We start from the raw sequence: 17,019 nt of genomic DNA, 5'->3' as shown, positions 1-17,019 counted from the left end.
AAGATCTGGTTGTTTAAAAGTGTGTGGCACTTCCTCCCTCTCTCTTGTTCCTGCTTTTGCCATGTGACACGCCAGCTGCCCCTTCACCTTCTGCCGTGATTATAAGCTCCCTGAGGCCTTCACCAGATGCCAAGCAGATGCCAGTGGCATGCTTCCTATACAGCCTGGAGAACCATGAAGTAATTAAACCTCTTTTCTTTATAAATTACCCACCCTCAGGTATGTCTTTATAGCAATGCAAGAACAGACTAATCCAGAGCAGTTAAATATTACATAGGGGCACTAAAGAGATGGCCAAGAAAGGCCGCTAGCAGTTCTCATCTTCCGTTCAAACCTCTCCATTGAACAGTCCATGAACACTTTATCGTTCACCCCTAAATACTGAAGCTGAAACAGTCTGAGGACTAAACTACAGGATGGGGAAAGAGGGCATGGAGTTTGATCTGAGGCTGATTCTCAGATTTGGAATACCCAGCCCAAAGAAAGAGAAAAATCTATATATTTTTTCTAAAATAGTCTGACTCAAAGGAGAAGTCTCATTGTAAGAGGACAGATTTTAAAAAGTTAAGCACAGGATGGAATATGATGGTTAAAATTTAGCCCCTTCCCGGGGCAAAGACTTCATGACTAAAACACCAAAAGCAATTGCAACAAAAGCCAGAATTGACAAGTGGGATCTAATTAAACTAAAGAGCTTCTGCACAGCAAAAGAAACTATCATCAGGGTGAACAGGCACTCTACAGAATGGGAGAAAATTTTTGCAATCTATCCATCTGACAAAGGGCTAATATCCAGAATCTACAAGGAACTTAAACAAATTTACAAGAAAAAATCCCCATCAAAATGTGGGCGAAGGATGTCAACAGACACTTCTCAAAAGAAGACATTTATGCCACCGTCAAACACATGAAAAAAAGCTCATCATCACTGGTCATTAGAGAAATGCAAATCAAAACCACAATGAGATAGCATCTCACGCCAGTTAGAATGGTGATTATTAAAAAGTCGGAAACAACAGATGCTAGCGAGGCTGTGGAGAAATAGGAATACTTTTACACTGTTGGTGGGAGTGTAAATTAGTTCAACCATTGTGGAAGACAGTGTGGCGATTCCTCAAGGATCTAGAACCAGAAATACCATTTGACCCAGGAATCCCATTACTGGGTATATACCCAAAGGATTATAAATCATTCTACCATAAAGACACATGAACATGTATGTTTATTGCAGCACTATTTACAATAGCAAAGACTTGGAACCAACCCAAATGTCCATCAGTGGTAGGCTGGATAAAGAAAATGTGGCACATATACACCATGGAATACTAGGCAGCCATAAAAAAGAATGAGTTCATGTCTTTTGCAGGGACATGGATGAAACTGGAAGCCATCATCCCCAGCAAACTAACACAGGAACAGAAAACCAAACACTGCATGTTCTCACTCATAAGTGGAAGTTGAACAATGAGAACACATGGATGCAGGGAGGGGAACATCACACACTGGGGCCTGTCAGGGGGTTGGGGGGAAAGGGGAGGGAGAGCATTAGGACAAATACCTAATGCATGCAGGGCTTAAAACCTAGACGATGGGTTGATAGGTGCAGCAAACCACCATGGCACATGTATACCTATGTAACAAAGCTACACACACTGCACTTGTATCCCAGAACTTAAAGTAAAAAAAAAAAAAAAAAAAAAAAATAGCCCTTTCAGTGGCACAACATATAGATTGAATTATTTAATTCAGCATACAGGTTGAATTACTTGGAATGAAGTGGGTAATTTATTTTAACTATTTGTGGTCCTAGAATAAATAAATACTCCAAAATGCTTCAATTACTGCATGAAACAGAATGACAGCAGCTGAAAGTTTGGGATGTCTCTCACTGATGTCTATAGCACTTTCATTGACAAATTCATCAATGAAATCCAATAGAGAGTCCAATGTACATATACATAGTCAATAGATTTCAACAAAGGTGCAAATGAAATTCATTGGAAAAAGGATAGTAGTTACAAGGAATGGTGATGAAACAACTAGCCATATGTAAAAAAAAAATTAACCTCTATCCATATCTCATATATTACATTAAAAAAATAGTCAAGTGGATCACAGACCTAAAAGTCAAACTTAAAACTATAAATCATTTAGAAAAAACATAGGAGAAAATCTTAGTGGCCTTTGATTAGGTAAATCGTTTTTAGATATTATGCCAAAGCATGATCTATACAAGAACATTTGATATAATTGATTTCATTGAAATTAAGAACTGTGCTTCAGGCTGGGCGCGGTGGCTCATGCCTGTAATCCCAGCACTTTGGGAGGCCGAGGTGGGCAGATCACTTGAGGTCAGGAGTTCAAGACCAGCCTGGCCAACATGGTGAAACCCTGTCTCTACTAAAAATATTAAAAAATTAGCCGGGCATGGTGGCGGGCATCTGTAATCTTGTAATCCCAGCTACTCAGGAGGCTGAGGCAGGAGAATCGCTTGAACCTGGGAGGCAGAAGTTGCCCTGAGCCAAGATCGCGCCATTGCACTCCAGTCTGGGTAACAAGAATGAAACTCTGTCTCAAAAAAAAAGAAGAAAAAAAAAGAACTGTGCATCAAAAGAAACTGTTCAGAGAAGGAAAAAATATTTTCTACAGACTGTAGAAAATATTTTTATCCAGTATGTATAAAGAGCTCTTAAAGCTGAATAAGAAAACAAGCAACCTAGTTTTTAAGATGGTCAAAAGAATGGCAAATAAGCACATGAAAAGATCTTGAGCATCATGAGTCATTAGGAAAATGCAAATTAAAACTGCAATGAGATACCACCACATACCCACCCAAATGGCTAAAATTAAAAAGACTGGCCATACCAAGTGTTAAAATGATAGGCAACTAGAGTTCTCAGATACTGATTGTGGAAATGTAAAATGCTAAAGTCATTTTGGAAATCAGTTTAGCTGGTGTTTTCATAAAGTTAAACATACACCTACATATAACCTTGCCACTCTACTCCCAGGTATTCATCCAAGAGAAATGAAAGCATAAGTTCATAGCAGCTTTATTTGTAAAAGCAGAAACCAGGAAGAACTCAAATTTATCTATCAACAAATTAATGGATAAACAAATTGTGGTATACGTGTACAATGTAATAATTCCCAGTAGTAAAAAGGAGATATTGATACATGCATCGGATGGGTAAATCTGAAATAATGATTGAATGAAGAAAGACAGAGAATACATACGGTATGATGCCATTTACAGAAGATTCTAGGCCAGTGCTTGCTTTGGCAGCACATATACTAAAATTGGAACAATACAGAGAAGATTAGCATGGCCTCTGCACAAGGATGACCTGCAAATTTTTGAGCTGTTCCATATTAAAAAAGAAAAAAAGGAAAAGGAAAATTCTAGGCCAGGCGGGATGGTGCACACCTGTGATCCCAGCAGGCTGAGGAAGGAGAATTGCTTGAGCCTAGGAGCTCAAGACGAGCCTGGGAAACATAGGGAGACCCTGTCTCTACTAAAAATAAAAAAATTAGCCAAGCATGGCATTGTGTGCCTGTAGTCCCAGCTACTCAGGAGGCTGAGGTGGGAGGATCACTTGACCCCGGGAAGTTGAGGCTGCACTGAGCTGTGATTTCACCACTGCACTCCAGCCTGGGCAACAAAGCAGACCCTGTCTCAAAAAAAAAAAAAAAAAAAGAAAATTCTAGAAGATGAAAACTAATATATGTGAAAGAAAGACCAGTGGTTGCCTCAGGTTGGGGGTGGGGAGAAGCAGGAGAGAGAAATTATGGAATGGCATGAGGAAACTTTTGGGGGTAATGAATGTGTTCATTTTCTTGATTTTTCTTATGGTTTCATGGGGTAGGCCTACATATGTCAGATTTAGTCAATTGCACACTTTAATTATGTACAGTTTATTGTATATTATATTTCAATAACGCTGTTTAAAAATGTTAATGCCAAAAAGAATGAGTCTCAGATTCTTAGATTTTTGGCTTATGGGGTAACTGTTGAATGATATTTTTACTGAGGAATCTGGGAAAGGAGTAGGTTTGGTGCTGGGGAGGCAATCAAGGGTTTGATTTAACTTTGAGATGTCTATTAGATGTGAAAATTAAACATCCAGTATGAAGATTCCAAGTGGGAATCAGATATGAGTCTGCAGCTCAGAGATTTCAGAGCTGGAGACATAAATTTGGGGGTCCTCAGCATATAAATTACATTTAGAGTCATAGTGATATGGTTTGGCTGTGTCCCCACCCAAAATCTCATCTTGAATGGTAATAATCCTCACGTGTCAAGGGTGGGACCAGGTGGAGATAATTGAATTAAGGGCGCAATCTCCCCCATCCTCTTCTCATGAGAGCGAGTGAGTTCTCACGAGATCTGATGGTTTTATAAGGAGCTTCCTCTTTTGCTCAACTCTCATTCTTCGTCCTCCTGCCACCACGTGAAGAGGGATGTGTTTGCTTCCCCAGCCCTGCAGAACTGTGAGTCAAGTAAACCTCTTTCCTTTATAAATTACTCAGCCTCGGGCAGTTATTCATAGCAGCGTGAGAATAGAATAATACACATAGGAATAGTGAGACTGCCTAGGGAGGAGAGTGCGTATGTGGAAAAGGAGAGAGGCTAGGATCAAGCCCTAGGGAATATTTAAGGATCTTGCGGAGAAAGAAGAGCCTGCAAAGGAGATTGAGAAGAGGGCACTGAGGTGGGAGGAAACAGGGAGAGTGTGGTATTAGGGACAGCAAGAGAAGGAGTATTTCAAGAAGGGGCGTTCCTCTGCATCAGATGCTTCCATGAAGTCAAAGCGAGGTGGGAATGGAGCAGGGACCACTGGATTTGAGCACATGGAAGTCACTTACAGTCCTCCAAAAGTAGCACCAGTAGAGACAGAGACTCATTGGAGGAGCTTGAGGAGAGTGGGGGAGGTGAGGATGGAGGGCCTAGAGGCAGCAGCATCACCATCACCTGGAAAGTTGATAGGAAAATTCTCTAGCCCCACCCCAGACTTAACTGAGTCTGAAACTCTAGGTGGGACCCAGCAGTGTGTAGTTTAACCAGCCCTCCAGGTGATATGGATGCACACTCAAGTCTGAGAACCTCTGGTCTTGTCAATTTAAAAAGTGGTGAGGGAAAACTTATCGTCCTTTTATTTTTTTAAGGCAGGAGATACCACAGGTGTTTCTGACTTGATAGAAACAATCCACTAAAGAGAGAAATGAGGGCATAGGAGAGGATTGGATGTAGAAGTCTGGAGAAGATGAAAGGCAATGGGCTAGATTCCAAGTGCAGTATCTGATCTTGTTTGAGAGGGGTGCTTCTTCCATCAGGGCAGAAGGGAAGACAGAATAAAAAGTAAAAGGTGGAGCTGGTGGTGGATTCGACGGTGGGAGGAAAATTAGGGAGTTCCCATATGATTCAGTTTTCTTGGGGAAGTAAAAGGTGAGGTCAAAGCTGAGAGGGTTATTGAAAGATTGTCTAAAAAGAGATAAAATTGTCATCTCAAAGAGTGTGAAAATGAATTTACCAAGGAAATTGCTCATCAGTGTTGCAATCCCATTTGACAGTTATGTCACCAAAGTAAAGTTAGACTAATCAGAACAGTTATATCACTTATTCTAACAGTCTTTAAAGCTGCTTTAGTACCCACAGGTATAGCGTGTGCAGAGAGTTGTGTTTTAACCAAATGAATTGAGATTTAGCCAAAAAAGAGAGATAAGGAAGTTCAGATTCTTTGCAAGGGAGTGATGATAAAGTTGGGCCATTAAATCCAAGTTTAACAAGGAAGGAAGCAAAAATGAAGACGTGATGATAGTGAAAAAGTTGGAGTGTGTAGGCTGGAGGTCTTAGACAGAGAATTGCTGGGCCAGGTGTGGTGGCTCATGCCTGTAATCCCAGCACTTTGGGAGGCTGAGGTGGATGGATAATGAGGTCAGAAGTTCTAGACCAGCCTGGCCAATATGGTGAAACCCCGTCTCTACTAAAATTACAAAAATTAGCCAAGTGTGGTGGCGCATGCCTGTAGGTCCCAGCTACTTGGAGGCTGAGGCAGAAGACTCACTTGAGACCGGGAGGCGGAGGGTTGCAGTGAGCCAAGATCGCGCCACTGCACTCCAGCCTGGGCGACAGAGCGAGACATCTCGGGGGGAAAAAAGAAAGACAAAAAGAATTGCTGTGGTGGGGGTATTTGAGTACATGATTTGAAAATGGCTCTCAAAGATAAATACTTGAAATCAAGATTTTAGGAGTGATGCAGCTACTGGGCTGACAAGCCTAAGAGGGATGCCTGAAGTGGTGGAAGAGAGACATTTGGACTGAGAAGTCAATGATCTTTGATGCATCCAGGTGGATATTACATTTGATGGGAATTTCGGGGCCCAGAATGGTGATAGGAAGCCTATTTTTTGAGTGTCGTTAAGTTTCACTTGAGACAATTTTTATGTCACCAAATCCACTTTTCCCGCTTTATTCTTACTCTGCCTTTCAATACTTTCCCAAGTCCTTTCTTTTACTTCTCCACTTAAAATATTTGCTTTGTTATTATTATAAAAGTAATATGAGTTCATTACAGGAAATTGAGACAAAATACATTTTTTAAAAGGGAGAAAAAAAGGAAAACTCACTTATATCCAACTAGTGTGAACACCTTGGTATACATCCTTCCAAATCTTTTTCTATACATACACCACCTCACACATATGCATGTTTTAAACAATGAGATCACACCATCCAACTCTTTGTAACCTAGTCTTTTAAAACTAATTTCAAAAGTAGAAAAGTAGAAAAATTATAAAACACATCTAGAAATAGGTGCTGTTAATATTTTGGTATATTTCCTTTTGGATTTTTCTGTGCATATTTTTCTTTCTTTTTTTTTTTCCTGAGGTGGAGTCTCATTCTGTTGCCCAGGCTAGAGTGTAGTGGTGCAATCTTGGCTCACTGCAACCTCTGCCTCCCAGGTTCAAGTGATTCTCCTGCCTCAGCCTCCCGAGTAGCTGGGATTACAAGTGCCTGCCACCATGCCCAGCTAATTTTTTCTATTTTTAGTAGAGATGGGGTTTCATCATGTTGGCCAGGCTAGTCTCGAACTCCTGACCTCAGTTGACCTGCCCACCTTGGCCTCCCAAAGTACTGGGAATACAGGCGTGAGCCACTGCACCCGACCAGCATGTTTTCTACATAATTGAGATTTAATATATATATGTATATAAATATAATTGGAATAACTTTGTAAATTTACACGTTTAAAACAATTCTTTCCCATTCTTTTTATTTTTTCCTGTCCCCTGATTGAAGCCTGCCAGGGGGCTTGCTTTGCATATGTTGAACAGTCGTGTGAAATTCGAGGAGTAGAAAGAATTTTAAAACTCACAGTTCCCCAAGGAATGGCTAACAACAACAACAACAACAAAGTATGAGAAAATTTAATTTCACATTCTCTCTCCCCTGCTCTGCTTGTAAACATTGTGCATGAATGCAGAGCTTTTATTGAACAGATCTCCAAAGAGTGAATTTGACTTAATGCTTCTGAAGTTTCTCTTCGAGCATAGAAATCAACTTTGAATCACAGTTGCTGATTCTAGACAGGCAGCCATTTAAAATGATATCAGCAACCTCAGTTGTCATTAGCTATACTCATCTTTACAAAGCACTTCACTGTTTTTAATATTATCTAAGAATTTACACTATGTTTATTATTTAAATATGTCATCTTGATATTCACAAGTCCTTCAGATACACTAAGGTACTGTTGTTCCAAATTTCATATGAGGAAATGGAGGTCCACAAGTTTGCCTAATGCCACAAAGCTAAACAGTGACGTTGGCGGGACTCAAGTTCAGGTTCTTGGTCACCAAAGTTCATGCCTACTGCAGGTTCAGAAGGCGGCAGGGGGTGTTTTCTCGGATTGAATGATTATGGCTCCTATGATGGTCAGGCACTTTCCCTTATATCCTGGATACTGGTGTTATTGTGTTTTCCAGAATAAATATAAATAATGCTCCTGGGTCTTGCCATTTAGGGACCATATTTCTGTAGAGACAGGTTACTCTCATCACTATCCCTCACTGCTACTTTCCTGAAATACCTGGATATCTGAAGTATAAAGAAAAAAGAAATTGACACGTGAAATGTGACTGAATCATTTGACCCAGGGACACTTCAATAATTAACAACATATCCCCATGAAGTGGCATGGCCACTGTCTCTCTATAAGGTGTTCTGAGCTAACCTGATGCTCCAAGGGGCACGAAGAAGTCCACGTGACCCCCTTCTTCTTCAGTGGCCACATAGCTTCCTAATTTCTCCCAGAAATCTCTCACTTCAGGCCTTAGTAAATTTTTAATACCAATTTTATAGCCTGAGGAAAAAAAATCAAAATGTCATATTAGTTTGTAACATAATCCTGAACAGAAATTATTAGCAGTTTGTGAAAATATAAGCACAAAATCAAAATGCCATCTGCCTGTAAGACCAAGATACCTGAGGCATCTCTCCTTCCTCCCGCACCGTGTTGGGGCCGTCTCCATAGCCCTGGTCTCCTTCACATCCTGGGTAGATTGGACACTATGCACTCAGGTTTATAACATTGCATTTCTGCCTCCACTGTGCAGCAGGGTAGGATATCAGGCGCTTGCAGGGTTTAGGGGGATGGCCAGCAAGTCTTGGAATTTTGCAGCCAAGTTCCAAAGTAGAAATGTTTCCCAGGATTGTCAATCAAAAAATAAGTAGTGCAGAGCAGAAGTTAAGACTCCCAGAGATGGTAAACAGCAAGTGAAACTCTCCTTTTCTCTCACTTCCCGACAATTCTGTGTGATGATTCCACTAAGCTGCATGGGTCTGGACTCATTTCTAAAGGAGTCCTGGAAGCTCCGCATCCCCAGGCTCCCATGATGAAATGAAAACAGGCAAAGAATTCTGGTGTTTCACTCCCTCCCACTGGCAGGTCTAGATAGGGTAGCAGACTTTGTTTTGATGTTGTTTTTAAAGCAAAAGCTTTTGGGAAAACACCACAATTATATAGAAGGAAACTAGTTCTTTGAGGTATTTTGTTATTGTTACTGTTGCTTAAGAGAAACAAAATAAGGGCCAGGCGCGGTGGCTCACTCCTGTAATCCCAACACTTTGGGAGGCCGAGGCAGGTGGATCACAAGGTCAGGAGTTTGAGATCAGCCTGGCCAATATGGTGAAACCCCATCTCTACTAAAAATACGAAAGTTAGCTGGGCGTGGTGGTGCACGCCTGTAGTCCCAGGTACTCAGGAGGCTGAGGCAGAAGAATCGCTTGAACCCAGGAGGCGGAGGTTGCAGTGAGCCAAGATCGCGCCACTGTACTCCAGCCTGGGCGACAGAGCGAGACTCCATCTCAAACAAAAACAAAACAAACAAAAAACACCCAGAATGAGGAAAAGGCAGAGTTTGAAAACTTTTCTTACTTGGAGAACAAAAAGGCTGAGATCAAGAAACTCTAATAGGACATTCCACATAAGATAAACTTACTCCCATCATATAAACTTGCCAATATCTCTGCACCATTTAGAGAAGCGTTACCATGTCATTATAAATTTAAACCCCAAACAAATAGTATCTGTGCTTTACTTTGGGAGGACATAGGAAACTGATGTGGAACACAACTTGCCCCAGGCACAGGTAAGCTAAACAAGGAAAACCAGAAGTAAGGTAAAGCGAAACAAAAGTCAATTAGTTTCTGCCAATGATAAATTTCACTGAAACTTTCCAAGTACACGAAGTCCCAACCACGGAGATGGCAATTTGACGGGTGACTCAGGGACTCACTTTGCCATTTTGCTGGTTTACTCCAGCCATATCTGGGACGATCTTATTCCTTCTCTCCTCTCATCCCACAATAATGGAAGATTTCATTTGAGTAAGTTTTAAAACAATTTTACTTTAAGTATAAGCAAGGAAGAATGCAAGCTATAAGAAAAAAATAGAAACTAGACGTCTACTTCTAAAACATTCATCATCTCTTTCTCCCGAAAACAAAAAAAGTAACAGTTGAGGTTTGTTTTGAGGGGCAGAGGGCTGGGGGTTTTTTGGTTTGCTTTTGTTTTTCTTTAAGACGGGGTCTTGCTCTGTAGCCCAGGCTGGAGTTCAGTGGCTCAATGGCTGACTTCAACTCTGCCCTGCCAGGATCCTCCCAAGGAGTAGCTGGGACTACAGAGGTGTGTGCCACCACACCCAGCTAATTTTTTTGTACTTTTTGTACAGATGGGGTGTCGCCATGTTGCCCAGGCTGCTATGGGCTCCTGGGCTCCAGAGAGCCACCTACCTCAGCCTCCCAAAGTGCCAGGATTACAGGGGTGAGCCAGCATGCTCCACCCCATTGAGATGTTTGATGGCTGCCCTGTAACAAGTTGATGGTATCAGCCATTCTTTTCCTTTGTAGTATAAGCCAACTAGGAATATAATAAATGTTGTTAGTGTACACCAATTTATAGATCTTGGTATTTGCTATTAAAATTGCTGCACTTTCATCAAATTTAAAACTTTTGTGCATCAAAGTGTACAATCAACAGAGTGAAAATGAAATCTATGCAATGGGAGAAAATATTTGCAAATCATATATTTGATAAGGGAATAATATTTGGAATCTATGAACTCCTATAACTCAACAGTGAAAAAAATCAAATAACCCAGTTTTTAAAAATGTGCAAAGGACTTGAATAGACATTTCTCTGAAGGAGATAACCAAATGGCCAACAAGCCTATGAAAAGATGCTTGACATCACTAATCAGAGAAATGCAAATCAAAACCACAATGAGATATTACATCCATGAGGATGGCTACTATTTAAAAAAAAAAAAAAAGGCTAGGCGCAGTGGCTCACACCTGTAATTCTAGCACATTAGGGGCTGAGGTGGAAGGATTGCTTGAGGCTAGGGGTTCCAGACCAGCCTGGACAATATAGTGGGACCCCATCTCTAAAAAATAAAAATAGAAAGAAATTAGCTGGATATGATGGTGTGCATCAGCTACTTAGGACACACTGAGGAAAAAGGATCACTTGAGCCTAGGAGTTCGAGGCTACAATGAACTATGATCACGCCACTGCATTTCGCCTTAGGCAACAGAGTGAGGCTCTGTCTCCAAAAAAACCCAACAAAACAAAACAAAAAGCACAGATACACACAGAAAATAAGTGTTGGCAAGGATGTGGGATGTGTAGAGATTGTAATCGTTGTGCACTGTTGGTGGGATTATGAAATAATGCAACTGCTATGGAAAACAGCATCGAGATTTCGAGATTTCTTTTTCTTTCTTTCTCTTTTTTTTTTTTTTTTTTTTGAGATGGAGTTTTGCTCTTATTGCCCAGGCTGGAGGTGCGATCTCGGCTCACCGCAACCTCCGGCTCCCGGGTTCAAGCGATTCTCCTGCCTCAGCCTCCCGAGTAGCTGGGATTTCAGGCATGTACTACCACGCCCAGCTAATTTTGTATTTTTAGTAGAGGCGGGGTTTCTCTATGTTGGTCAGGCTGGTCTCGAACTCCTGACCTCGGATGATCCACCTGCCTCAGCCTCCCAAAGCGTTGGGATTATAGGCATGAGCCACTGCACCAGGCTGGAGATTTCTTTAAAAGGTAAAAATAGAACTAAAATATAATTCATCAATCCCACTTCTGGGTATATATCCAAAATTGAAAGCAGGATCTCAAAGAGATGGTTGCATACCCATATTCAACAATAGCAGCACTATTCACAATAGAAGTGGAAGCAACCCAATTTCCATCAGTGGATGAACAGATAAACAAAACATACTATATACATACATGCCCTTAAAAGGAACACATACAACACGGATGACCTTTCAGGACATTATACCAAGGGACATAAGCCAGTCACGGCTGGGCAAAGTGGCTCATGCCTGTAATCCCAGCACTTTGGGAGGCCGAGGCAGGTGGATCACTGGAGGTCATGAGTGCAAGACCATCCTGGCCAACATAGTGGAACCCTATCTCTACCAAAAATACAAAAATTAGCCAGGCATGGTGGTGGACGCCTGTAATCACAGATACTTGGGAGGCTGAAGCAGGAGAATCGCTTGAACCCCAGAAGCAGAGAGAGGTTGCAGTGAGCTGAGACTGTGCCGCTGCACTCCAGCCTGGGCGACAAGAGCAAGACTCTGTCTCAAAAAAAAAAAAGTCACAAAAAGACAAGACAAATACTGTGTGACTCCCCTATAAGAGTTATCTAAAATACTCAAATTCATAGAAACAAAGTAGAATGGTGGTTGCCAGGGCCTGTGGAGAGGAGAAAAGAGAAGTTTTTTTTCAGTGGGCACAGAGTTTCAGTTTTGCAAGATGGAAAATTTTTGGAGAGCTGTTTCACAACAATATGAACAAACAATACTGAACTGCACACTTCAAAATGGTTAAGACAGTAACGTGTTTCTTTAATCAAAACTTGAAAAAACGGTCATCAAAAAAATTGCTTCACAGTTAGGGTGTGGTGGCTCACCCCTGTAATCCCAGCACTTTGAGAGGCTAAGGCAGGAGAATCACTTGAGCCCAGGAGTTTGGGACCAACATGGGCAACATGGAGAAACCCTATCTCTACAAAAAATACAAAAATTAGCTGGGCGTGGCGGCACACACCTGTGGTCCCAGCTGCTCAGGAGGCTGAGGTGGGTGGATCACTTGAGCCTGGGAAGTCCAGGCTGCAGTGAGCCGTGATCACACCACTGCACTCCAGCCTGGGTGACAGAGACCCTGAATTTAAAAAAAAAAAAAGAAAAACTTCACTTTTTTCATAAAGCCAAAAAATCAACACGTCTTAGCAACTTGGAACTGAAATAGTCCTCCAAAAGTCACACTGTGGACAAACTGCACAGCACGAAGTTCCATGGTTGTTCATCCGCCAATCCCCAGGCTTACCTTGGAGTAAATTGATTTCTCTGCTATCTCCATCGCTAAATATTCCCATGCTCTGTGCCTTCTGCCCATCCAGAGCTTTCTCTATAAGATACAGCAGGCTTTCTAAGGTTACGCTGTGTTCATATACCACAGAAACAACACCAGACTTCACACTCGCCACCACCATCTGGAGAATGAAACCAAAGCTGTAAGAGCCGAGACTCACTATTTTAGAATATTTATTAATGAAAGAAATAGAACGGATACAAAATATGCCGTGATTTCTAAAGAATTTTCTTTTCAGAGATTACGGAAGAAGATAAGCTTCCTCCTTGGTTTCTATTAAAATTAGTTTATTTCTAATTATAAGAGGAGAAAATTAAGTACACATGTAAGTCCACTCAGAGATAAATACTATTAACAATTTAGATTATTTTCTTCCAGCCTTTTTATCTTTGTGCACACCATGCACAAAGACATATAAATAACTTTTAAAAAGTAATAGTGGGCAAGCACAGTGGCTTACACTTGTAATCCCAGCACTCTGGGAGACCGAGGCTGACAGATAACTTGAGCTCAAGAGTTCGAGACCAGCCTGGGCAACATGGTGAAACCCCGTCTCTACAAAAAATACAAAAATTATGTGGGTGTGGTGGCATGTACCTGTAGTCCCAGCAATTATCCTGCCTTTGCCTCCTAAAGTGTTGGGATTATAGGTGTGAGCCACCATTCCCGGCCAGCATGATGCATTGTTAAACACTGGAAACTATGGCCCACATGGAGATCAAAGATCTGATCTTAGTTTCATGTGGATCCACTGAGCTCACCGGTTATCAGTGATTAGAGCTGACTCCTAGATGCCCGGAAGAGTGAGTTCATATCTTAAAAGGAGCCATTTTGTTACAAATAGAAACTTTTCTAAGTATATATCCCTATGTGTGCATATTAATACATGCAGGTACACACATACACATACATATACACTCACATATATAGATACAAAGGTCGTCTTTGTGCTTCCTTTTTTATATTATTCATATTAAAATTATATAACTTCATTATAGAAAAGCCAAACAGGATTTCTGACATTCTTTTTTGAGATGGTGGTTACATAATACTATTTGGGAATTTCAGAGAAGTTTTAAAGTAATTCTTAATCAGCATGCTCCTTTTTTGGATTAAATGCAACAAATCCAATTCAACAAAAATTTATTGGACATGCACACTGATATGGTCTGGCTTTGTGTTCCCACCCAAATCTCATCTTGAATTGTAATCCCCATAATCCCTGTGTGTTGAGGGAGGGACCTGGTGGGAGGTGACTGGATCATGGGGGCGGTTTCCCACATGCTGTTTTCATGACACTGAGTGAGTTTTCATGAGATCTGATGGTTTCATAAGTGTCTGGCATTTCCCCTGCTCATTCTTCTCTCTCCTGCTGTCATGTGAAGAAGGTCCTTGCTTCCCCTTAGCCTTCTGCCATGACTGTAAGTTTCCTGAGGCCTCCTCGCCATGTGAAACTGTGAGTCAATTAAACCTCTTTCCTTTATAAATTACCCAATCTTGGGTATTTTTTATAGCAGTGTGAGAACGGACTAATACACATACACGCTCACAAATGTTCAGACACAGAGGTCTACATGTAGCATCAATGGGTGAAGCTAAATGAGTGTTGGAATTTTAGAATTTTAGGTTCTATTGTTTGCAACTTTGACACTTGAGTAAGTTGTCACCTCTCAGTTAAAAGTTTGGGCCTTTAGGCCAGGCACGGTGGCTCACGCCTGTAATCCCAGCACTTTGGGAGGCCAAGGCGGGTGGATCACGAGGTCAGGAGATCGAGACCATCCTGGCTAACACGGTGAAACCCTGTCTCTACTAAAAAAAAAAAAAAAAAATTAGCTGGGCGTGGTGGCGGGCGCCTGTAGTCCCAGCTACTCAGGAGGCTGAGGCAGGAGAATGGCATGAACCCAGGAGGCAGAGCTGGCAGTGAGCCGAGATCACGCCACTGCACGAGACTCTGACTCAAAAAAAAAAAAAAAAAAAAAAAAAAAAGTTTGGGCCTTTAATGCTTTTTCAAAATAATTTTGATTTATGATTACCTTTATTGCTTCTAGTGTCTTACTCTGTCACCCAGGTTGGAGTGCAGTGTCCTGATCACTACAATGTCCACCTCCTGGGTTCAAGCGATTCTCATGCCTCACCCTCCCGAGTAGCTGGGACTACAGGTGCACGCCACCACACCCGGCTATTTTTTTTTGTACTTTTAGTAGAGATGGGGTTTTGCCATGTTGGCCAGGCTGGTCTTGAACTCCTGACCTCAGGTGATCCACCTACCCTGACCTCCCAAAGTGCTGGGATGATAGGCGTGAGTCACTGCACCCAGCCTTTTATTTTTTTGTAGAAACAGAGTCTCACTCTGTTGCCCAGGCTGGAGTGCAGTGGTGTGATCACAGCTCATTGCAGCCTCCATCTCCTGGGCTCCAGTGATCCTCCCACCTCAGCCTTCTGAATAGCTGGGACTACAGTTATGTGCCACCACACCTGGCTTGATTTTCCTTTTATAAGTTGAATCATTTTTCATACACATGGTGGCCAAAAGCTTGTCACACACCCTCTAGTCTAGATGAAAAAAAAAAAAAAATCAGGACAGGACTGGCCTCATAACATACTCTACCTCATACGCAGGAATCCGGGATGATATTAACATGAAGTGTGGCCGGAGAGCATATGAAGAGCTGTCATCATTTTTATGAACTCCATGCCAATTTTTCTTTGATAATAAAGGGTAGGAATGGCTTCCAGAAATATTGCTTCTACGGAGAAAAAGGAAATACAAGAAGTTTTCATTTTCTCTTACCTTGAGTTTGGTAAGCATGCAGCATATGTCTCTGGGCATCAGCTCTACTCTACAAGGCACGTGGCCTCCATGCCTCAGCCTCACCCTGTGTTTTGTGGGGACAGTGGCAAATGGAGCTCCTGGGTGGGGTGAGGCCAACTCTGTTCTCTGAGCCTGTCCTCCACCACATGTGGGATGCTGGAACAGTCTCTTGGAACTTACTTACCTCTTATTGGGCACTTAAATGAATGTAATGACATATTTGGGAGTTCAAAAAGATATTTAAAAAGAGGCAGGTGAGAGACTTTGAATTTCCTTCTAGGCCTCAGTTGTTCCTGAATAATGTCTTCATTCTCTCCACAGCCGCCCTTACCCCCAACAATACCAGGAGTAGGGGCTGCCCTGTGCTCCTTAAAATTCTTGTTATGAAAAAAAATTTTTTAAGTGACAGGGCCTTGCTCTGTCACCCAGGCTGGAGTGTAGTTGTGTCATCACAGTCCACTGCAGCCTCAACTTCCCAGGCTCAAGCAATCCTCCCACCTCAGCCTCCCGAGCAGCTGAGACCACAGGTGTGTGCCATCACACCCAGCTTTTTTTTTTTTTTTTTTGGTGGAGAGGTAGGGTCTCGCTATGTTGCCTAGGCTGGTCTCCAACTCCTGAATTCAAGTGATCCTCCCACCTCGGCCTCCCAAAGTGCTGGGATTATAGGTGTGAGCCACCATGCCTGGGGTCTTAAAATTCTTAATGTGCCTTGAACAAGCAAATGTACATGTACACATTCACAAATGTTCAGACACACAGAGATCCATATGTAGCATCAGTGGGTGAAGTTGAAAGTGTTAGAATTTTAGAGTTTTAGGTTCTAGTGTTTGACACTTTGACATGTGGATAAGTCATGTCACCTTCCTAGGCCTCAGTTTCCACATTTGAAACATAGGTGAGTGAGATTACATTATCTCAATAATCCAAAGTTGGCTGGGCATGGTGGCTTACATCTGTAACCCCAGCACTTTGGGAGGCTGAGGCCAGTGGATCACCTGAGGTCAGGAGTTCGAGACCAGCCTGGCCAATATGGTGAAACCCCGTCTCTACTACAAAATACAAAAATTAGCCAGGCATGGTAGTGTGCGCCTGTAGTCCCAGCTACTCGGGAGGCTGAGGCAGAAGAATCGCTTGAACCCAGGAGGCGGAGGTTGCCGTAAGCTGAGATCGTGCCACTGTACTCCAGCCTGGGTGACAGAGTGAGACTCCGTCTCAAAAAACAAACAAAAAACTCCAAAGTTAAAAGTTAAAAAGAGATTCTAAGCA

At 42.0% G+C, this 17,019-nt stretch overlaps 1 protein-coding gene and 1 non-coding gene across 2 annotated transcripts in view; one reads left to right on the top strand and one right to left on the bottom strand.

The window, feature by feature from the left end:
• ECT2L (epithelial cell transforming 2 like) overlaps positions 1-17,019 on the bottom strand; it is a 104,481-nt gene that overhangs the window by 40,993 nt on the left and 46,469 nt on the right. The window contains exons 7-9 of the mRNA XM_032160304.2: positions 15,550-15,688; positions 12,897-13,062; positions 8,235-8,363 (exon numbers count right to left, since the gene is read on the bottom strand). Coding sequence (XP_032016195.1) covers positions 8,235-8,363; positions 12,897-13,062; positions 15,550-15,688 — 434 coding nt within the window. The remainder of the gene's footprint in view (positions 1-8,234; positions 8,364-12,896; positions 13,063-15,549; positions 15,689-17,019) is intronic.
• On the top strand, positions 3,271-3,377 carry LOC116477096 (U6 spliceosomal RNA). The gene has a single exon (XR_004250347.1). It is a non-coding gene; the product is annotated as a U6 spliceosomal RNA (small nuclear RNA).

The sequence above is a fragment of the Hylobates moloch genome, unplaced genomic scaffold (assembly GCF_009828535.3).
Source record: "Hylobates moloch isolate HMO894 unplaced genomic scaffold, HMol_V3 SCAFFOLD_2, whole genome shotgun sequence".
Taxonomy (NCBI): Eukaryota; Metazoa; Chordata; class Mammalia; order Primates; family Hylobatidae; genus Hylobates; species Hylobates moloch.
This window is presented reverse-complemented; position numbering and strand designations above follow the sequence as displayed.